This window comes from Girardinichthys multiradiatus, chromosome 15 (assembly GCF_021462225.1).
Source record: "Girardinichthys multiradiatus isolate DD_20200921_A chromosome 15, DD_fGirMul_XY1, whole genome shotgun sequence".
Classification (NCBI taxonomy): Eukaryota; Metazoa; Chordata; class Actinopteri; order Cyprinodontiformes; family Goodeidae; genus Girardinichthys; species Girardinichthys multiradiatus.
The window spans coordinates 10,469,696-10,493,703 of NC_061808.1; the positions used below are offsets into that span (position 1 = coordinate 10,469,696).

A 24,008-nucleotide genomic window follows, 5' to 3' on the forward strand; every position below is an offset into this window, starting at 1 on the left:
GCTTATTACTGTTGCATGATGTGTACTTTTATTTGCACGCCATTAGTGTTTTTGTTTTTATCGTGATTTGAACGGTTCTTCTTATCCTAAGCATTTCATCGCATTGTTTACTGCGTATTAACTTGCATATGTCAAATAAACCATATCAATGACATATCAGTGCTGTTTTTTTTATGAGCAGTTTGTCATCTGTGCTGCTGTTCCAAAATGCCGAACGTAAAAGTATTGCGTGGGGACGCAAAAAAAATAAATTCCCCCATGTCCCCTCCCGGGCTCCGTACCTTTCCCCTCTACTGTGGCAAAGGCTCTTAAATCTTTAGTGCACATGCAGCAATTTTGTTGGTCAGATGAGACTTGACACATGATGGTACTTTTGGTTTGACGAATGAAGAGATGCAGGGCTGATTTAATCCAGAATCTGCTTTACAAGTGTCCATTAATCACTGGTGAACTTGATTACGACTAAACATGTTTTACAAGCAGCAGACTGCGTGTTAACACCGCTACACTGAACTCTCCTGAAGTTCGGTAATATTTGCGACTTTCCTGTCAGCTCTATGAGTTTAATAGATAAGTCCTTACTTCTGACTTTACGTTGCAAACCCAATTTTACCACGTCCAGTTCTCCACCTGCGTTTGCTCCCTCCATCCTGAACGTAGGTGGAAAACATCGAGCAGAAGCACTGTTGGTTTGTGGGTCGTGTAGTTCGTTTGACTCGCATTATAGTATAGGCTTCTTGGAAAAAAACTACACAATGGCGGCGTCGATCCAAGTTTTTTTTTTCTTAAAGTTTATAACAAAGTCTCAGTTTTACATTTCCAAGGACAATTGATCGTAGTTTATTTTCCCTCCTATTGCTTAGCTCCCGCTCCCGTCTGCTCCCAATCATTTTTTATCCTGTACCGTCCCAATCACGTGATCTTTACTGATGCTGTCTCCCGTCCCGCGGGATTCCCGTGGGAATACCGTGACCCGAGGGACTCCCGAAAAAATGTCAGCCTCTAGTGCCTAGACCAGGAGGACCCCCGAAGATGATTTTCGGCAGGCCGGCATCTGGGAGGCCGGCGCCTAGACCCGGAGGACCAACGAAGATGCTTTTTGGGAGGCTGGCGTCTTGGAGGCCGGCCGAGCCGAGTAGACGACCCTCGGGATGTTATAGGAGGCTTGGAACCAAGCTGGAACCTAGAAGGCTTGGGACCAGGCTGGAAGTCAGGCTGGAAGTCAGGCTGGAAGTCAGGCTGGAAGTCGGGTCTAAAGTCACTCTTGGTGTCAAGCTGAGGCTCTGGAGGCTTGACAGCGGACTGAGGCTCCGGAGGTTTGACAGCAGACTGAGGCTCTGGAGGCTTGACAGTGGGCTGAGAAGTGGTACAGGGACCGCTGGAGTCCTGTGAAGCGGTACAGGGACTGCTGGAGTCCTGGGAAGCGGTACGGGGACCGCTGGAGTCCTGGGAAGTGGTACGGGGACCACTGGAGCCAGGAGAAGCAGCAGGTGAGCCGGGAGAAGCTGCTGGAGCTAGTCTTGATGGGGTTTGTGGACCTCCAGCGGAGACTGAAGCTGGAGCGTCAAGAAACCCCACATCAGGAAACTCCTCTTGGAGTGCCTGGAGCACCAATTCACAGTCCTGGGGGTTTTTGGCCAGATATATTGCAGCGTCCAGGCAGCAAGAGTCCACGTAAGCAGCTTGAGCTGCAGCCAAACCGGACAGCCCCCATGCAGGAGTAGGGGGCTTGCCTGGAGGACGGACAACATGCGCAGCAGCCTCTAGCTGCCCTGGAGAACCGGACCACGCCACCGTCTCTCGCCTGAAGTCACCGGGCGGCGAGGTCAGGTACCGAAGAGGAGCGAATCTCCGACGGCAACGGCGTCCTGGACGAGAAGAGAAGCCAGCAGGAAACTCGGAATCCGAAGGCAAACTGGTCGGCTTAGGTGGCTCTGCCTCTGCAGTGGGCGGAGTAGGCTCACAGCAACGGCGTGCAGCAACAGCAGAGACTGGATCCGGCAGGGAAGAAGGTAAGGTAAGGTAAGATAAGTTTATTTATATAGCGCTTTTCAGTAACGAGACACTCAAAGCGCTGTACATACAATTACAGTACAATCACAAAGAAAATAAACACAGATACAGACACACAAAAACAAATCAAATGATACTACAATCCTTCTAAGAAATCTAAAAAACTATGAATCCTTCTGAGAAATCTAATAGTCTCATTATTCCACTGAATTCTAACTAGTGAAGCTGAGTCACTGGTACATAACAGCTTTAATCCACATTTTCAGGTGCTAATGATATATTGCATTTACTGGTACTGAAGTTGAACTAAGTAATAACAGTCCATTGTAGTCTAATTAAGAAAGTTGGGTCATTGGAGTAAGAGCAGCTAAAGTACAAATTACAAATAATATTTGGTTTTCGCTGGTAATCCTTCTGATAAAACTAAAAATCAATGAAAAAGTAATGAAATACAAAGAATAATTGGCTTTTGCTGGTAATCCTTCTGAGAAATCTGAAAGTCTATGAAAAGTAATGAAATCACACATTTAGGTAAAGTAAGATAGGAGGGAAAAAAAATCATATTTCAGACTCTATTCTTAGCAGAATAGAGTCTGAAATAGTACAAAAAATCTCAGCAGGGGTAAGCAACACACACAAAAGTAAAGATTTAGCAAGGGTACGGTGCAATCTTGAGGGTGTGAATATATATATAAGTCTGAGTGTGTTTGCAAGAATTAGACTGTCAACACTGATAGAAGCGCCATTGTCCTTGAGAAGAGAGGTGGAAGTTTTATCAAACGGCCACATAGTCCTATCAGCACACAGCTGGTAGGGGAGTGCTGGGGAAGAGCGTCGTGTTTAAAAAACATCCAGGAGATATTTTGTCGATAGCCAGTTAGCAGAAGTTGCCAAGGCCAAATTGGGGAGCCAGATTTAGAAAAACAATAAATGTTGTGGTTCAGGCAGTTGTGAATTTCCAACTACCTTAAGAGTTTTACTGGTATGTCTCAATTGCGAATCCAAACAGCCAAATTTCTGGTACTTTCCGCAGAGTGTACAACTTCTCCATGATTATATCCTTTAACCTCTGAGTCCAACCGCTGCCAGGCTGCGATTCTGTTCAAGAATTGTGTCCAGCTTGTGATTCTGCTCTCTTAATATTCCAGTCTGAGTGTTGATCGCTCTACATACTCCATCCAACATCGCAAGCAGCTTTGGAATGCTTTGAACAGCCTCCCACGTTTCGCAAATCACTCAATAAGCCAGGTAACCACCAACTCCAAAAAGCAGAAACCCTGTTATCAAAAGTCCAAATATGTACACATTTTCCATGTCCTCGACCGACATCGTAGTCAGGCACACAATCTTCCACTGCTGCCAAGAATCCATTGTGTATCCAGAGAAGAACGTCCCATCTGGACAAGAGGGTCTCCTTTACCCTGTCTTCCCGTAGAAAAGAATTTTTTTTTATCAATTACGTTGAGAGTCCAGCTGACCAAATCCATAATTTAAAAGTCTGGAGGATATGCAAAGCAAGACTCTGAGAAAAATACAGACAAAAAGCAGAAGCAGGGATCAGCAGGGAGGGAGGGAGAGAAAACGCATGTGTCTTCCACCGAGAGCATGAGAAAGATCGGAAGAAGCGGTCTGTCGTGGCTGAGCTGGAGCGGTAGACTGGGAAGTTACTGGCGGCGTGCTCCTTTCTGTCGCACGTCTAAAGTACTCCCAGAGAGTAATTTGCTCCACATCTCTTGCCTGGTCCTGTTGGTCGCCGCATTCTGTCCGGATAAGTGTTGGAGTCGGAGCAGAATGCAGAGAGATGCTCGGGAGCCACATGGTAAGGGTTGGATCCTTCATTTAATCGGACGGCTTAATACGCAGTTGAGAGTGCTGATCTTATGAGCCAGGAGTTACAGGTCAAAATAACTAAATGGTACAGGACTTACAGGAAACATCACAGGACGCAGCGACAGGGAACAAAGATAACCGGTGAGCTTTTATACAGGGGAAATGAATAATGAGAGAATAGGAAGGAAAGGCAGGTAATCAGATGATTGCTTACAGGTGCGATGGCCAGGTGAAGGGAACTGAGGGAATAAAGGTTGCTATAGTTACAAATGCGGGAAACACAGAGACATGGAAGAAACTAAACTAAACCTGAACCTACAAAAGTAAACAAATACAATAACCAAAATGGCAGATCCTGACATTCAGATGGTCAGGCTGAATATAAGTACGGAAAAAGAAAGAAAAAGGCATCTCAGAGCTAGAAATGTAGTCCTTACGAAGTTACGCGCTAAAGATTTACACCCTACACGCAGTATACGCACTTTATAAAATGGATACCCATACATATGTTTCATAGATATAACAGGACTTGATGTTTTACAAAATCTGCTACATTTCTTGATTTCTTTGTTCACTAATGTACAAAGAAATTTTAGATACAGCAACATATTAGCAAAAGAAGAAACTAAACTACCACTTGGTGTCAAGGGAAGTATCGGCTAATTTACTGAAATTAATTGAAGGCTTGAATTATGAATCCAAAAACAGGATTATATGTTTTCACACTTTAAAGAACCTGTCCAAGAATGCAGTTTTTATGCAAAAATTATATATTTTTGCTCCACCACATGTGATATGCTATATTTGAATGCTTTTGTTTATACTCAATCTTTCTCTGTGCACAGTGTAACAAATTACAGGCTTCCTACATGTTTCATGTCAACATACATACTTTTCTGTCTCAAATTTCTAGAGTTCTCAGTCCATCTTTACTCAATTTTTAAATGCTAAATACAATACTTGCCTGTGAATTTTTCTACAAGCTGGCTGGCTGGCTGGCTGGTTGGATGGATGGATGGATGGATGGATGGATGGATGGATGGATGGATGGATGGATGGATGGATGGATGGATGGATGGATGGATGGATGGATGGATGGATGGATGGATGGATGGAAGTTCCCTAATCTTGAATACAAACTGTACGGTCTTGATTAATGATAATAAATAAGGTCAACAAACATGAAAAGGGGAAACTAAAAGAATGCCTTTGTACTAGTCAGTTTAGAAATGACCAACACACAGGGACATTTTTGACACTACATACATCAAACATCAGCAAGCAATAGGTTGAATGAGCTCAAAAGCTGAAAATGTATGGATTCGCAGAGTTAAAATTGGCTGCAAAGTATGGTTTGTAGGTAGTTTTAAAATAAACATAATCCTCTAACAGAAGCAGGCATTAACACATAAAACTGGCGGAAGGATTGCCCTGACCTGGCTACAGAAAGTATTTTTTGTTCAGGTCTCCACTGAAACACTCTGTCACAGCAGAAAGATCCTTTTCAGAGCTATTTGGACACACTCTGTCCCTGCGTGGGCCCCTTTGTCAGGCTAAAATCACTTGTCACCTTTGTCACCTTCTAAGCAAGAATTGCTGGATTTTGTTTCTTATTTTACAGCCCTCAGTTGGTTACTTTACTGTAACAAAAAATGACGCACGTGTTCAATCTTGCAAAAATATTAAAAACCACTTGAGGTTTTCGCATTTTGTCCTGTTAAAGCCACAAAACTTCAGTGTATTTTCTTAAGATTACACTTTAAAAATCCTTTGTGGAACCACCTTTTGCTGCATTCATAACTTTACAGCTTTTTCACATCTACAGACAAACGTTTTTGCATAGTCGTTCAGACAAAATAGCTTAAACTTAGTCAGATAGGATGAAAAGAGTGTAATTCCCTTATCACATGAATTAATTACCAATTACATCAAAAGTATTTTTTTTTTCTGTCATGCAGATTCTAATTCAAGAAGAGAATATTAACTAGAAAACTGTTCATGCAATAGTTGCATGTAAATGAGTGAAATAAGGTAAATTTAGGCATAACTCAGGCTGCTAGATTGAAGGTAATCATTAATAATAATATTCATATTTTCACCTGTAAAAAGTATTAAAAACCATCTATCCATTTTCTTCCTCTTTTTCTTCCTTATTATGAACTACTTTGTGTTGGTCTGTCACATGAAATCCCATTTAAATACACTGAAATGCGTTTGGTTGTAATGTGATAAGCTGTGAAAAAGTTTAATGGGTATGGATACTTGTTAAAGGGCACTGTAACTGAGAGAAAGTGTAAGATCTGTTTAAATCATGTCAAGTTTAGAATTGATCATTAATTTCCAGAGTAACTAGATCATCTATTCTTTTCACCTACATTTTCGTCTGTTTTGCTAAGCTCTGTCATTCTCTCACTTACTGGACTCACTGAATATATCTCCTGCTCACACACAAACACACACACTCGTTTGTTAATTTAGTCTCTATAAGTCACTCCACTCATGCACATTTGGTACAGAAGAGCTTCACAATTAGCCACCAGTAGAAAGAACACAAGGAGGCTGTACAACAGACACTGACACACACTACTATACTGTATATTCACAGTACAATCACTTAATACTGCAACAATTGTACACCAACAACAGTCAATGACTCCCAAAGTATCGGTACACCCGTTAACACACTGTTAATCCTCCTTTACACACATAGGCACACTCTGACCCAGATCCATTTTACGAAGAAGCAGTGTTTGGAAGAATGTACAGCAGAAAAGAAAGGAGGGGGGCAGCTACACCTCCTCAGTATCTCCATGGAAACAAGCTGGAGAGCAGCATATCCTGCTCAGTGTACTCTCAGAGACCAGAGGATGAATCCAGTCCTCATTTGGGAAGCCAAATCACAACACATACAAAGCAGCTGATTCTATTATTAATTGCAACACCTTTTTCAACCTCAAAATATGCACACAAACACACCTGGAAGAGGGATTTCCTGTAGCTCGAAGGGAGATAACATATTGGACTTCAACACTGATTTCTCTTCTCCTGCTGTTCAGTTTGTACGTTTGTTATCTTATCAATGTTAAATTTAACATTGTGTAATTTCTGCACAAACAATATCTGACTTGAAAGGAATACATTTTGGATCAGATCCACAAAGATAAGAAAACAGAAAAGCAGGGGATTTTGTTCAAATAAACTGCATAAAATGTTCTTTCAACAATGTTTCAACATCCTTGCTCAGTGAAAAGCTTGAGGGGAGGTAAAAGTGGCACTCATGCTTGGTCTTGCACAATAAGATGCATTGTAGAGCTCAGGAGGCTTTTATGGAGTAAGGTTTGAGCTGATATTTATTGACATTAAGATAGTTGACATTCTCAAATAACAGATCCAATAAAATTCTAGTTTCAGCCACAAAGCTGCAAAGGGTTTCATTTGTTACATTCATGGTGGTGTAAACCATTCAGGCTAGGATGGATTTCAGAGTCCCCCCACATTATGGTCAATATTCTTTATTTTGTAAAAGATAATAACATTGTTGCTACTATGAAAACTGGCCAAGGGAGGACAATTTTCCTCATGTTCCCAGCACTATAAAATAAATCTCTCTCGCATTATAAATGTTTCTCTCTGATGCCCCTATCCAGCTCACTCCTCTAAATGCTCTCTATATTCGCTCTTGTACTCACTCATACACCCCCACACAGCTTCACTTGCTACCAAAAATGGTACTGTACTTTGAGGGATAAAACAGGGAGCTGGAATTCTGGTTATTTCCATCCGGGTTCTTCCTGTTTGCCCACAGGACATAAAATGTGACACCCCAGAAATAGTGATGAAAGAGCTGAAATTAATTGAATGATCACTACAGAGGGACAAAAGTATCGGCAGCTGCAAATTAATATAAAAACACCACAGTGAATAAGCATTTAAAACAATAGAGAAGTAAAGATTTGAAACCAAATAAAAATGGTTCTGTTAGGATGGTTCTGTTAAGGATTTGATGTTTAGGAGAAAAGACTGATTATCTTTACCATGGTGCTTGTTAGTCGGTAGGATATATTAGGCAGAAAGTGAACATTTTGTCCTCAGAGTTGACAGATGTAAAAATTGGAGAGGGTTTCGCAAGGGCCTAATTACGATGGCTCTATGACTTCGTCAGAGAATCTCCGAAACTGCTACTTTTTGGATTTGTTTGTGCCCCGCTGTGATCAAAAGTGGTCCAAGGCAGGAAAATTTGTAAAAAGGCAACTGAGCCACAGCCAGCAAAGGCTAGCTGACATAAGCACACAGCAAAAGTTGGTCCCTATGGTTCAATCGAAGAGACAAGGAAATTTTACCGTGGCTAAAATTGCTGATGAAGATGGAATGGTCTGATGTATTCTGTTTTCTTTTACATCACATTGATGGTGTATGGGCCTTGGTGGATGCCCAATGGGAAGGAGGCAAGCCAGGAGAGGCAGTGTGATGCTGTGGGTAATATTCTGATGCAAAACATCGGGTCCTGCTATCTGTGTGGATGTTACTCTGATATGTACCACATACCAAAGCATTAATGCAGAAAATCTACATCTTTTTATGAAATCTCTATTCTCCGATGACTGTGGGCTCTTTCAGGAAGATAATACACCCTGCCACAGGGAATGTTTCAGGGCAGGGATCTGCAACCTGTGGCTCCGGAGCTGCAAGTGTCTCTTTAGACCTTCCACAATGGCTCTTAATATCTTTGGCAAAAAAAAAATGAAGAACCAACCAGTTTTTTTTTAAAATATAGATAAAAGAACAAATGCAGGTTTTAGCAGCTGTGTTTTTTATTGGTATAACTGCATTGATTTTCCACAACAGAATATTAATAATATTTTTTAGATCTATTTTTCTCATCATTAAGTTGGACAAAGAATAAATTCAGTTTTGTTTATTTGCAAGATAAATATGGACCAATTCACTGTGATGATGAGCTAATCAACACCAACAGCCAAAAATGTGAATTGTTAAAGCTTCATTTTGAACTTCCCAAAAGAGAAGTGAGACCATTTCAAGTAATCCCAGTATTAACTAAAGTGGACCACAATGAACCATGAACAATTGCTAGTGGTTACCTCCGCAATGTTTTACTGAGGTGGTGCTTGTTCTAAAAAAAAAGAGAAGCACTGCCTTGCCCCAAGGTATTTTCTGTTCGGACTCCTATAATTATGAGTTGCTAAACTGAGATGCTCTGAGTGTATCAAATAGCTTTGTAATCTGATGTGATGCAAGCTTCAAGTTGATAAATTGAGATGGAGTAAAAATAATTAATAGGTGCCACGGCCATTATGGAAGAATGGAAGACAAGTGACAAGACAAGAATGTGATAAATTATGTGAAACTGTTCCACTCTGGCATTTGAATTTGTAAAATAAGCGCACACAAAAAAAAAACACAAAAAAAAACACAATCCTTCATGAAGGAAAGTTAATTATGGAATCCCAGGGAGGTGTCGTTACTTGACATATCTGTCATCAAATCCTGTCTCATCTTGCAGCTTCAGGAAATTTCAACTAATTAGTCTTTCTTAATGCAATCATGTAAAGGAAGATGAAAAGAAAATAAAGAAAAATGTACTAACCATGCTAAATCTAACTGATTTATATTTGCAGATTGGAATTAATACCATCTGTATATACAACAGACTGTATTCAGGTATAGTCATCATGGATCAATTGCAAAGAGGAAACCGTAACCACATGGAAAATATAAAACTTTGCTCAACAGAATACAAAGAAGAGGTAGGCATACTAGTTTTACTTTAAAGGTATGTCTATATCAGGCAGTACAGATGCGCACAAAGGAGTAAGACAACATAACAGCCAAGTTTAAAATGATTTTGTGGCCACCAGTATTTTAGCAGAATTACTCTGTATTTTCATGAATTGTACTGCTCAGCACTGTTAGATAACAGAAAGTTAATCCTTTCTTTCTGACCTCCAAACTTCAGCAGAAAAACAAAGATTCAATTAACAGTCGGATGAAGCGTGGCCTAATCCTAAAACAAATCGTACACTGTAAGTAGACAAACGGGAAACAGAGACAGATTAGTCATTTCATAAACACCTCTTTGCTAATTCATGAAAAAAAGATAAAAACAGCAACAATTACATGTGCACACTTTTGGGGACAATCCAAATGATACATTTATTTTCTAAAATAACAAACTATGGGTTATTCTAAACCCCTGAGTCAAACTCTAATATTTGAGCTAAGTGACAAACACCGGTCATGTTATGAATGTTATGAATTACAGTTTGTAATTTCCACTTTCCAAAACCACCCTTTTAATGAAGTACAGTGAAGTGGACAAAGAAAATGTTTAAATAAAACGCAATACAGCAGAAGGGGAAGGCAAATAAGTAATTTACTGTGAACAAGTTACAGGATAGTTTAGCTGTCTGGTATTGGAGACTGTTTATGCAGGAATTGATTACATAGGCATGATCTGAAGAGTGCAAAGGAACTTCCACCAGGGGGGTAACTTAAAAGAAACTATTCATGGGTTGATTACTGGTATAAAAGCATATTAGAGCTGAAACAGCTATGGTTTCAAAACTGCAAAAACCTTCCACCATATCTTTCCTATAGTTTAAAATCCATTTAATTAGATGGCAGAGAAAGTAACCCAAGATATTTCTGGATGTGTGGAGACTCACGTAAAGAAGGAAACTCCCTCACACAACTATGGACAAACTGTGCACTGCCTGTAAGCGAGCTGAAAGAAAACTGATACAGTTATCCCTCAATTACAAGAAATACATTGCTGTTTGGAAATTTCCAGTAGCAAAAGTCACAGAAGTTACGGGCATCAAGTCTTTCAATCAGTCAACTGTAGACACTTCCTGAGCAGTTAGAAAAACTAATTAGCACTTTAAAACTACTACTTTTGTTTTTTATATGTTTTTCTTCAAGTCTAGGTATCAAAATGAACTAAATAAATAGTAATTAAATGTCATATACTGTATTTTAATAAGTTGTGTTATTATAACAACCGCAGGAATAATACATGGCTTATTAGTTTGTAAATACTTTGATATAGTGAAGTCGTGGTAGTTGGAAGTTATTAAAAAATAAAACATAAAATAAAATTGAGTTTTGGGGAACTTATGTTTCTAGCCTAATGAAGTAAACATTAAAGGAAATGTGTGTATACATTTATGTGTGGATAAATGTAATATTAAGGTCATTGTAGAAATCCACTGCATGCAGAGAATTCAATGTCCATGTTAGCTATTAATGGCTCTCAAAAGAAGATTTTAAAGGAATATGATGACCCCTTCATTAAAACCTAAGCATTTATACTTGCCCCTAATTCTTGCAGGGTTGTCCGGTGACTGTCAGCAGGGGTCTATGGGTGTGAGGTGGGCTTTACTCTGTACAGGTTGCCAGTCTGTCAAATAGAACCATACATGGCAAACAATCATGCATGCATGCATGCAGTGTTAATTTTGTTAATGGAAATTTCTTTTATAACAAACTTTTTCTTTACAAGCAAAAACGAGAAAAAAAAAAACTCATGCAGAATGAATGCCAAAAAAAACAACTGACATTTTTTTCGACTGATGAAAACCAGACAAAAATATAAAGTGGAGATGAAATCCAATATGTTCTCATTTTTGTTGTGGGAAAAGATTCCCATCTTTTCCCACGACAAAAATGATTTAACGTACTCATACGTTAACGTAATCATTTAACGTACAGGATGTGTGCTGTTTGTGTACATCCTATTTAGGATTTTTGATATTTGAACCTTTAGTGAAAAGTCTGATTCAATAAAGTGGTTCTAAGGGCAATTTATAGTTTCCAGATAACCTAAAATGCATGTTTTTGGACTGTGTAAGGAAGCTGTGGTACCCAGAGAAAACCTACACATGCAGAGTTAGAACAAGCAATAACCAGACAAATGTCCAGCCAGTTTTCCATTTTTTGATGAATATCTTTTCTGTTTATTTTCCTTTAACGTTTCCTAAAGATTTGCAGACAATTAATCTAAATGTCCAAATCCAAGTTAGTAAAATTTTGGTCCTTTTTCTGATTTCATACAGACTGCAAATTACATCTTAATCAAGCGTTATTTAAGACCCACTGTGGAAATGCTCATGTTAAGTCACTTTTATGAGTGAAAAGAACACCAGGGAAGACTGTTCTTTCATGGGCAATATCTAATTATTAAATTAGGCCCTCTTGGAAAAACCTTCGGACACCCCTAAGCTAAATTTAAATGTCTCTCCCTGGTCCAGAGTTTTCTGCCATCATACACACAGGAGATCTGATAAAAACCTTGCATCAGGTAGATTTACAAGTTTCTGGAGATCTATCTAGTGGTAAATAAAAAGAATAAATTCTTTGAAAGAAGAAAATATTTATACTTTGAAAGAAATCTATTTAATGGGGCAGTGTGTGATGTAGAGGTAGAGCAAGCACACCATATACAGAGGCTATGAGTCCTTGACGTGGCCATCTGTGGTTCAATTCCCAGCCCTGGGGCTGCACGTCTTCCCCACTTCTCTCTCTGTCCATTTCATGTCTATATAGCAAAATAAAGGCCACTACTGCCACAAAAAAAAAAAAAAAAATCTATTTAATGCCAAAGGTAAGAGAAACAAATGAGGAGCCATGATTTTGTTTACTGAATCTGCTGTCACACTGTTTTTTTTATCTTACCACATTCACTTTATACCACATGGGTATAAAGTATGTCAGTAAGTGTCATTTATGATACACCCCGGTTCTGTTTGTTGGGTGTATTTTGAGATGAAAGTCATAAAATGTACAGTGTTCCCCAAAGCATTTTTGTTGAATACCATCTTGGGCTAAATAACTATATGCTGAATACATCTAAAGATAAGGCCCTGTCAGCCATTTCAAGGATTTGGCATTGGAGTAAATGTTTATGCAGACAGAGCATCTGCATAGAGCACCCATGAATAATGGGTAACTGCTGCAACTTTCGCGTAGCACCTTACAGCAGTGGAGAATATTTGGGAAACATTGCATTGTGGTATATCTAAGTTGTATTGTTTATGTTACGTAGTGTCTAAATAATCTGTGTCAGCATGGCTCACCTTGAGATATTTATGAGCGATAGAACATAATAAGCGATGCTTAAAGCTAGGAATCTTCATAGAAACACTCTTTTAGTATTAGATTGCTTACCAAGTTAAAATGTGGTTTGCATAGAGCTTGTTTTTTTATACAAATTCTATTCATACACATGAGTAGATTTCCATTTTCAATGTGACAATCAGGAAAGAGTCATTTTGTTCTGCATACGACATCAAAACATGTCACTCATTTTAAATGTGATCAAATATTGATATAACCTCAACCTTTCCATCTATCCATCTATTTTCTATACCTACTCAGGGTCATGAGAGAGGTCGATCTCCAGAAGTCAATGAACAAGAGCCAGGAGACACCTTGGACAGATCATGTGTCAAAATATTCCTTTGACTATCACATCTGAACATAGAAATCAGTCAGTCATATCAGTAAAAAAAAAAATCAGTTTTCCCAAGGTAATGCATGCTGTACCCTCAGAGGGTTGCCGACTGAGCTTTCCTCCCTCATTCCAGCTAAATGAAGCATTCAGAACGGCAGTGTATCTGCTGAAGAATCAAAGACAGAAAACGTCGCCTGGGAGCTATACGAAGAGCTGCGACTCTGCTCCTTTGAGATCCTCCCCTGCATCCCAATGCCTTGCATGACAAACGACCAGCCAGACACCTTGCTGCACAGCAAAAGCAAGCCCGATTCAGTCTGCACAGCTGTGTGATCATGTGTGTGTGCCTACATATGCTGTAGGTGGGAGTTTTAGCTGTGGACAGTGTGTAGGACTGCAAATGCAAGTTCTTCATTCTCTGCTTAACATCATGGCCACCTGATGGGGTGGGCATTTTAACTGATTTAGTCCAGCAGAAATGCAAGATCAGGATATTACTGCGGCACTGCATAATTATGGTCTAATTATGTCATTATAAGGAGTGTGTGTTTGGAGGATGAAGGTGAGGAACCCCTCACTGGAGTCACTTACAGGTTGAGGGTCTGTACAGTCAGACCTGTCAGGTGATTGAAAGGTTTGCAGCTTTTGTCCAGTAGGTTTCTCCAAATCAAAGAGCGATGGAATAAGTTGTCCTACACCCTCCCATCACCCTTCTTCTCCTTATTCTCCACACGTTGAATCTTAAGTTCCCCAACCCAAACCTGCATGCATGAACAAAATTTGACCGGATGATTTTCTTTTTCTCTCTACTGAGCCAAACTGAAATTATAAAAACGGTTGCATAACTACTGCTGCCACAAAAGAAGTGTCCAGTATTTTGAAGGCAACCATTATGTCATCTTGTAGGGGTAATAAGATCAATGACAAGCTTTTTGGCCACTCTGTCAATATAAAAAAGAATCATCTGTTTTTTCAATCGCCTGGATGAATACCTCTCGTTTTGCTTGATTCTGTTTCATACGCCTACATTCATATACACACAAGACTTGCATATCACTCCTAGCATTAAGGGAAAGAAAGCTGCTTTTCCCACTAAAAGTGGAGACAAATGTATGTGCCTCTGACAGCTTTCTCTGATTCCCATTGATAGCAAAGAATACTGGTTATCTAATATGCTGTGGCAACTTGTCTTCTACCTGTTAAATTCAAATGCATGCAAGGTTGAAACAGATGTACATATTTTAGAAAGAGTAAATATAAAAAAAGAAGTAATGAAGCATTTCCCTGGATCAGTCTGAATCTTCCTACCTTGCAGCGGGTCTATGTTCCAGAGACATTGGAGCACATATGTGGCGCGTCTTCACACGATGACAGGGAAGTAGCTGATAGTCATGCAGAGGTGTGTCTCATTTAAGAACAGTGGCGGAAAGCAGGATTTCTCCTCACTGCTTTTTTTTTCTGTTCCTTTCTTATCTTTTCCAAAGCCCACAGAGGAATAGAGCCCTGACATAGGAAGAAGAAGAGGAGGAGGAGGTGGAGAAGGAAGAGGTGGAGGTAAAGACGGAGGAGGAGGAGGAGGAGGAGGAGAGGGAAGGCTGAGGAGGGAGCAGTCTGCTGGGCTGCTGTGGATCACCTGGAGCAGTGTCGGGCTCCGCATTTACTCCTCCACTGCAGCAGTGCGAGGCAGTGGCGCGAGTTGCATGTTGCTCCCACGGATCATCGTAAAGCCAGGACATGGATTTTCCTATTGGCTGGATTCTGGAGTTCTGCAGCTCCACGGCTCCACACGCTCTCATCCCAATCAACATGCACACTCATGCTTCCCTCTTACATCTGCATTTCTCTACTTTTATGCATTTGCTTCACACTCTTGTCCTTAGAAAGGCTGTGTGCAGCAGCACTAAAATGTGCAGCTCATAATTCAGCTGCTTTCATGCTCTTCGAATGGTGCATGTGTTCATAAATGTGTCGTTTTTAATTGTGAAATGAAAGCTTTCCAAACCTACCCAACTCTCTGCAATGACATCATTTTTAGGCCACAAAAAAGTCCTTATTTCATGCTCTTGTAGGATTCTGCTTACATCATGGAGATCAGGATTGTTTTGTGTTCCACCTCCAGGTGTTTAAATGGCACACAGTCCATTGAGAAAATGTATCACGACCAAAGAAAAAAACAGTGGTTCCCTTTTCAGTGCAACACCTCTAACCCCATCAGAGTAGTGGACATTTAAAGGTCTGAGGCTTCCTTTTATCCAAACTAGAACCACAAAATTCACCCATCAAGCAAAACACTTGATCTCAAAAGTTCAAATGCCCTCACATTCCCCTCACGTCCTTTCCCCTTCAACAGCCTCTTCTTCATTCTGCAGCAAATGCAGAGCTTCAAAGGTTGAGAGACAATCTGAGAGAGGAATTAATACAGATTGGGAAAGGATCCTATTGATTTTATGCCTAATGTAAGCAGCATTTGTATTCTGAGCAGCACAAGTTCAGTGGGAGAAGAATCCTTCTCTGCTCAAGATGAAAATGATGTATGAGCAACAGATGATACAGATATAAAAGATTAACAAAGACAATACATGAAGGTATGTGTGTATAAGAATTCAGAGAGTTGTGATTCTCTCTACTTCACAACCCTAAAGTGACAGTAAATTAATGATTAGATATAGTTACCTCTGATCTCGTTCAGAAAATTTTATCCTATTAGATATTCTAATTTATTTGATCACTGTGGGCTGCTGTTCTGGTGAATGATCCTTTTCCACAGTGGAATGATCACACAACAAACAACTGCTGATTTGAAAAACAAAAATTGTTGCAAAACTTTGAATTTATTGTAGATTTTTATAATTGTAGATGGATAGTTGACCACTTTTCGAGTTCATTTAAATTGGTTGCTATGCTGGCACAAACCTTGATTTTAGGCATAGTCCATAAATTTAAATAGGGTCGGGTGAATATCTTCTATATCCATTCAATGATTAGTTTTGATGTCTATTTGGTAATATTGTCCTGTTGGAAAGTATAACTGTGACTCAGTTTCAACAATCTCACCCGAACTTAGGGTTAGGCTGGTAAAAACCATCCCAAAACCACCAAAGCTTAAGCTGAATATAAACTATAAGTTGATGGAACACGTTTGACAATGTCCATATCAAAGCTGGTTCATGCTCAGCTCTAACTGCTATGGTGTCAACTATGAAAGAGTTGCTGGTTCTAAATTGGACATCTTGAACTCGATTAAGATTTGCCACTGCCCTCATGGACAAGCCAAATATCTTCTGGAGATCTTTTTATACTCAGAAGATACAAAAATGTAGCTATTCACTGACAATGATAAAAAGAATTAGGGTGGTCAATGTGAGGGGTTCAAACATAGGAGAAATGGTAAATGGATGGAATTTATAAAGCACTTTTCCAGTCATACCTACCACTACAAGTGCTTTACACTAGAGCCACGTTTACCCAATTGCACTCATAAACACAAACACATTTGTACACCGATACGCAAACCTGTCACCAGCTTGAGGTTAAGTGCCTTGCCCAGAGGCACATCGACATGTGGCAGGAGGAAGCTGGATTGAAACCCACAGGTTTCGCATTGCAAAACGTCTACTCTTCCCACTGAGCCACAGTTGCCTCATAAGCGACGGTCAGCTCACAAGTTACCGTCTTGTACTAGCTGTCAAGCACAGTGGTGGTAACATCATACTGTGGATCTATTTTACTGTAATTGGTACTAGTACATTGAATGGAACAATGAAGAAGGAGAACCACCTCTTAATTTCTTCGATTTCACCTCAAATCAACCACAAGATGGTGCAGATTTGGACACAGTGTGCACAGGACAATGATCCCAAACACATGTCCAAACTGGTTTTGTAATAGATAAAACTTACTTAAACTTCTAGAACTGCCCTGACATTTTCACTATTGAAAACCTATACACTATGCTTAAAAACTGTGTCTATACTAGGAAACCAACCACTTGTAATTAAATTTATCAATTCAGCCAGATAGAGAGGTCAAATATTCAGTCAGCACAATGCTAGGAACTTGTTGTAGGCTAAAAATAATTGTGTTTGCCACTTGCTGAGGGAAAACTAACCAAATGTTTGTTGAGTATGTATGTATGTATGTATATATTTGAGCCTTAATGTGTCATTTTGACACTGTGTGGTTAAGAGAAAATCCTCTATTAGTTCAAAATTGTTTGCGTTTTAATATAATTAAAGTTTTGTGTTGCATTATCAATTCACCAAGTCCAAAAATGGTTTAAATTAACAAAAGTGTTGAGATTCATCCATTTGTGAATGTATGTCAGTTTATATTGGAATTGTGGATTTCAGTCAAAACTGGGAGATGCAAAATTGGCCAAACTGTTGATTTTCAGGATTTTAAAGACGTCTTGATGATACAATACTTATATAATATAATTGCAATAATTATATCTATTGAATTGTGTGCAACAATTTAATAATTCCTCATATTTTTCGGTCTGGGGTCTTTATTAATTTGCATAAAGCCTTAAAAACTATCAAGTACCCCGGCTTAGAAAGTTTTGAGCAGGAAAAAAAGCAATCCCAAAAAGGTTTTCCCAATCCATTAACTCACAGTCTGTATTATTTGTGAAAATGGTTAGGTTTGGAGAATCACCAGTAAGTTAAACTCATGTGAGTTATGAAACAGTCCCATCTAGTGGTGTTATCCTGGTTCAATTTAAAATCCCTTCACAAACACGGATTTCAAATGCCTAATATCTTCATCTTTAAGTTTAGGCTTCATCTCTAAAAAAAAATGAGGTTCAGAAACAGACGCATGTACTTTGTGGTTTATATTCCTTAAAACTAGCTGCTTTACATAGTCATTAACATTCTTCTTCAACCTTGAGAAAATGATGACTAAGATGTGATCAAGAGCAGCGTCTGCATGTGGCTGATGAAGCCGATAAATGTCTTAACTATTCTTGAGGTTGTGAACATCAAACACGCAAAGATGTTCCACTATCTATCCTCCCTTCAGCAAACGTTTTCCTGCTGACAAAGGCTGTAAAGCCACAGTGGGACACTACACATGATTAACTCACAGATAATCTCTCTATGGGTAGGTGGGCTGAATCTCCTCAGTCAGCTCATTTGTAATGCAAAAAATGACATTTTCACAATGTGATTATCACACATGACCATTTGTCCAAGTCCAACAAATGCTGTTAGACTTGACATCCTAGTGTGTTTAACTGTGAGGAGAATATTTTAATATTGAAAAAACAACAAACAAACTAACAATGACATTTAGATGCATGCAATACCAACATTATTAATTATTAAATCACAGAAAAGAAAGGTCGAATCTGATCTTTCTTTGATTATTACCCAGGTATTGATCAAAATGAAGCTTCTGAACTTGTGAACAAACGTTTGTTGCCATGCAGTAAAAAAAAGTCTGGATAACCATGGAATACACTAGCTCTTGAAACAGGAGTGGAAAGGATTAGTACGGTTCAATGGAAATACTGTGGTATTGTCAAGAAACAACAAAGCTTTGCGGTACAATATTCTGTATTATACTGTTTTACAGTACTGTACAATTACTGTACAACTAATTTCTTTATACCTTTCTTCCAAGCAACTGAATAGTCGTGTAACCTTACAAAGTGGTCTTGACCAATATTTTTTCAGCCTTTCTGAAGGTCTTTTTCAGTCTAGAAATTGTATCTTATATATCATCTTTCGGTCATTATCGCAATATCAATATGTACAATACTGGAATTGCAAAGGACTGTTTGGATCCAGTTTTTGGTAGGCTATAATATTTATTTCATGCAAGCTAGAAATAAATTGGTCCCTTTGGACTGAAATAAAGTTCAGTGACCAAGTTGTAAAAGCTCCAATCATGAGAGACCTGTCATCTTTTATTTTTTTATAGATTCATTTAAAAAAGAGAACTAATCATCTATTTATGACACAACACTGGTTTCATTCATGATTTTATGAATTGTTTTATTTTTAAATGATTTAAAGTCAGACTTAAGTGGTTTAGTAAACAAAAGAATATTCTTTGAAAATGGGCAGATATTAAAAAAGTCTCAAAGAAAACTAAACTGTCTTCAGAGAACCTGAAAAGCTGATAATCAAGAGAACTTCATGCCCCACGAAATCATCTGGTGACAAGTAATCAAATAGTTGGAATTTCATAAAATCTCATCTTTTTTTTAGATCAATGAATCTAACCGCTAACACCCTGTTAGCGGTTAGATTCATTACCCACAATTGTTCATAGTTCTTGCTGTGGAAAAAAGACTCACATTTTAGCTATTTTCAATATCGGTGATGACTTTAAAGTGAGAGAACGCAAAATATGTAGAACAAATTGGAAATTAAGGAAACTGTGTTTTCAACAGAGGCATATAACCCAAGGATTCAGGCTGCCTCAACAGAGAGCTAGACTTTGCTGGTTAGTTCGTTCCTGCAACATTTCTTACTTTTCAGTTTTGGCTGTTTCATACTTATTCTTAATTCTCTGAAAATGAACACAGACTCTTTTACTAACGCTAACCTCACTAATTGTTCTAATCCCAACATAAGATGAAAAAGAAGGTTTAAAATGTGAACTCTATGATAATTGGTCTGTTTTAAAGTGGTAAAATCTTGTTTTAGAGCAACTTCTCTCTCACACAGTGTGAAGTCGCCCCCACTTCTATACATTAATGATTAATTACCGTTCAGAGCTGGAAGGTTAGACAGAAATGATTTGAACTCTATTTAATTATATTTTCTTAAAGAGAAATGAGAATCAGCTAAAATCAACATTGGCAGGTCAATGCTTTGAAAAAACTAGAGATAAATCTCAGACCTCACATCTCTAATGAAAAGAGTCTGGCTCCTTAGAAGGAAAATATAGAGAAATGTTATTAAGATTAAGAAAGATATAACTGTGCCTTCTTTCCTTAATGTGTTTTTCATTTGTGTGTCATGTAGAGGAGACCTACTTTCAAGGCAAATTAATAAATTAGATTAATATTTGGTTATTTTATCTTGGCCTTTGGCTTAAGAAGCATTGAGGGGGCAGTGAGACTGTCTGAGCTCTGTGTCTCTGGGAACTAGCATTTGATTATCATTAATGCACAAACAAATGCCAGGAGAAAGTCAGTGGACCCCTGTAGTTGTTTTTTACAGGGATGTTTCTTTTACTCTGACCTCTGCTGAGAGGAGTCATGCAGTGTATAACTAATTAATGACTAACTACATTTTTCTACCATGTTTAGTTACTCCACACAGCATCACCACCATCTCACATTTGCTCACTTATATTAATCACTGTGAGGGTCTTGGTATGCAGATCGCTTTAGTGCAATGTAACAATTTCTCATCTCTAAGTATCTGCTGTTGATTTGCAATGTACAGGGGTTGGACAATAAAACTGAAACACCTGTCATTTTAGTGTGGGAGGTTTCATGGCTAAATTGGACCAGCCTGGTAGCCAGTCTTCATTGATTACACATTGTACCAGTAAGAGCAGAGTGTGAAGGTTCAATTAGCAGGGTAAGAGCACAGTTTTGCTCAAAATTTTGAAATGCATACAACATTATGGGTGACATACCAGAGTTCAAAAGAGGACAAATTGTTGGTGCACGTCTTGCTGGCGCATCTGTGGCCAAGACAGCAAGTCTTTGTGATGTATCAAGAGCCACGGTATCCAGGGTAATGTCAGCATACCACCAAGAAGGACGAACCACATCCAACAGGATTAACTGTGGACGCAAGAGGAAGCTGTCTGAAAGGGATGTTCAGGTGCTAACCCGGATTGTGTCCAAAAAACATAAAACCACGGCTGCCCAAATCACGGCAGAATTAAATGTGCACCTCAACTCTCCTGTTTCCACCAGAACTGTCCATCGGGAGCTCCACAGGGTCAATATACACGGCCGGGCTGCTATAGCCAAACCTTTGGTCACTCTTGCCAATGCCAAACGTTGGTTTTAATGGTGCATGGAGCGCAAATCTTGGCCTGTGAACAATGTGAAACATGTATTGTTCTCTGATGAGTCCACCTTTACTGTTTTCCCCACATCCAGGAGAGTTACGGTGTGGAGAACCCTCAAAGAAGCGTACCACCCAGACTGTTGCATGCCCAGAGTGAAGCATGGAGGTGGATCAGTGATGGTTTGGGCTGCCATATCAGGGCATTCCCTTGGCCCAATACTTGTGCTAGATGGGTGCGTCACTGCCAAGGACTACCGAACCATTCTTGAGGACCATGTGCATCCGATGGTTCAAACATTGTATCCTGAAGGCGGTGCTGTGTATCAGGATGACAATGCACCAATACACACAGCAAGACTGGTGAAAGATTGGTTTGATGAACATGAAAGTGAAGTTGAACATCTCCCATGGCCTGCACAGTCACCAGATCGAAATATTATTGAGCCACTTTGGGGTGTTTTGGAGGAGCGAGTCAGGAAATGTTTTCCTCCACCAGTATCACGTAGTGACCTGGCCACTATCCTGCAAGGAGAATGGCATAAAATCCCTCTGACCACTGTGCAGGACTTGTATATGACATTCCCAAGACGAATTGACGCTGTATTGGCCGCAAAAGGAGGCCCTACACCATACTAATAAATTATTGTGGTCTAAAACCAGGTGTTTCAGTTTCATTGTCCAACCCCTGTATATGGATATGTGTGTACTGAACAGTTTTACAACAACTTAGCAGTGCTGGAAAAAAGAAGACATGCAGCAGTGACACAAAAGTTACATGCAGAGGTTAGGAATGATTGGCATATTCATCAATTTAAATATTTATGTTTACATATTTAGTGATTTTTGTATTCCTTAAAGGTGGCTTGATGTTAAAAATAAAATGGTGTTTGCAGCCTATTTATTTATTGTATTTAGCTACAGCCAACATCAACTCCCATCAGTAACATTACCTATGCTGATGGAAAGCATACCCACAGCACAATGCTGCCTCCACCATGTTTGACCATAAAGATCATATGTGGGATTATGTGCATGTTAGATGTAACCAAAAAGTTACATTTTGTCTCATCTGACCAGAGTACCTCCTTCCACATGTATGTGGTGTCCCCTAGAAGGGTTACTGTAAACTTTGAATGAGACTTTTGTTGCTTTCTTTTAACAACATCTTTCTTCTTGCCATTCTTATATAAAGGCCACATATGTGATGTGTACGACTAGTTTGTATGATCTTGGTAGATTTGCAACTGTGACATACTCTTTCAAACTTCAGATAATGTGTTGAACTGTGCTGCGTGAGATGCTCAAAGCTTGGGACTTTGATTTTAACGTGGAAGAAGGTGAAAAAGTTTTGATGAGGTGAAATCTTGTTCGAAGGCACCATGGAATCAATCAAAGGTTGATGTCTCTCATGTGTCTCATGTCCTGTGTCAGATCTGCAGTTTGATGTTTTGGCCTTTTTCTTTTTTTTTTTTTTTTTTGTGAAACTAGTGATTTAGTATTTAGTGAAACTAAATAAAACAGCAGTCAAAATCCAAAAAAAGGCCTTGGAAGACCTTCAAAAAGTCCAAAGAACTATCAATGAAAAGCACTGTTAAAAGATCACAGGAAAGTTTGGCTCTCTATACAAAAATAGAAAAGCTGTTACAGCCTCCCCACACCCTTTCCTTCTGGTCTTAATGCCCACCCACCCCACCGCCTACCCAGCAATGTCTCATTCGCGCAAATCAGACTAACTGCCAAACCAGTTGCAAGACGTAAAAAGACAAAATGTCTATTAAAGTGAGCATGCCCCCATTAAAGGTGAATGAGTCACCCTTCCCACGGCTTACCTGAGTCCTTCTCAAAGAAAAGACAGCAGTGAGTCTGTAGTAGCCATGGTAACACCTGTGACAGATGAAAAGATGGATGACAGATATAGTACAATACAGCTGAGTCACCTCACACACATATATACAAACACAGATTGACTGAATGGTGGGGAACAGCACAATGGGAACATGTGGGCAATAATAAACACAAGGCACTCGATGAAACCATGTGTGGGTCCTCCTTCTCCGACATTAACAATGCTCCCACCACCCATCACCTCACAGATACATCATCAGTGTTTGGATGCGATTGATTGATAAATGACAAAGTGAAAATCAGTCACAGAGTGACTCATGCTGGTTCTGCAAAACTTCTGGCTTATTCTTGAGACGAGCGCTTTCAGTCCGCGGCTGTTCAAGCCTGCCCGCCTGCTTTGCATCAGATGGTCAATAATTAAAAACCTCTACTATACGTCAGGGGAGATGCACATGGATTTTAACCCGATGTTAAGAAGAAAAACAAGACGTGTCACAGGCTCGGGTCGTGCACAAACAAACACACTGCATATCTTATTACTCCTCTACTCCCTTTTCTTACCTTTTTCAGGGCTGACATCTTCTGCATCAGAGAAGGTCACTTCTTCTTCGATCGTAAACGGGCGAAAAACGAACGAACGGCGATCATGTCCCCTGGAACGCGTAAAGACATTCATGTTTCTTAGATAGCTGTGCAGCAGTGCGGCCGTAGATTCCCATAATGGTAATAAGGATGAAGGCGGTTGGTGTGCGCTCCCATGTCCGACGCAAGTCTCGACGCAGCGGCGGACTTCATGCCTTTGAGAGATGACTTACAAAACACTGATGTTATTTTTGTCACTAAGAGCCCCGCTGCTGGTCTCTTGAGCA

General features: G+C 39.5%; 2 protein-coding genes across 3 annotated transcripts in view; both read right to left on the reverse strand.

Moving 5' to 3' along the window:
• The window catches only part of LOC124882290 (disks large-associated protein 2), a 132,104-nt gene extending 117,053 nt beyond the window's left edge, over positions 1–15,051 (reverse strand). For both annotated transcript variants that reach the window (XM_047388593.1, XM_047388592.1), the window contains exon 1: positions 14,621–15,051. The gene's annotated coding sequence lies outside the window, so the exon portion shown is untranslated. The remainder of the gene's footprint in view (positions 1–14,620) is intronic.
• LOC124882291 (leucine-rich repeat extensin-like protein 5) lies at positions 886–24,008 on the reverse strand. Its single transcript, XM_047388594.1, has 3 exons — positions 23,701–24,008; positions 23,124–23,178; positions 886–1,991 (listed from the first exon to the last, which is right to left on the reverse strand). Exons 1-3 carry the CDS (start codon positions 23,725–23,727, stop codon positions 1,003–1,005), a joined length of 1,071 nt encoding a protein of 356 aa, XP_047244550.1. The 5' UTR covers positions 23,728–24,008; the 3' UTR covers positions 886–1,002.

Coding starts and splice junctions, on each gene's coding strand:
- LOC124882291 (XM_047388594.1), bottom strand. CDS start 23,727: ATGCAGAAGATGTCAGCCCTGAAAAAG. Junction 23,179..23,700: donor AGATGTCAGCCCTGAAAAAG/GTAAGAAAAGGG, acceptor CATCTGTCACAG/GTGTTACCATGGCTACTACA. Junction 1,992..23,123: donor TTTCTTTGAGAAGGACTCAG/GTAAGCCGTGGG, acceptor TGCCGGATCCAG/TCTCTGCTGTTGCTGCACGC.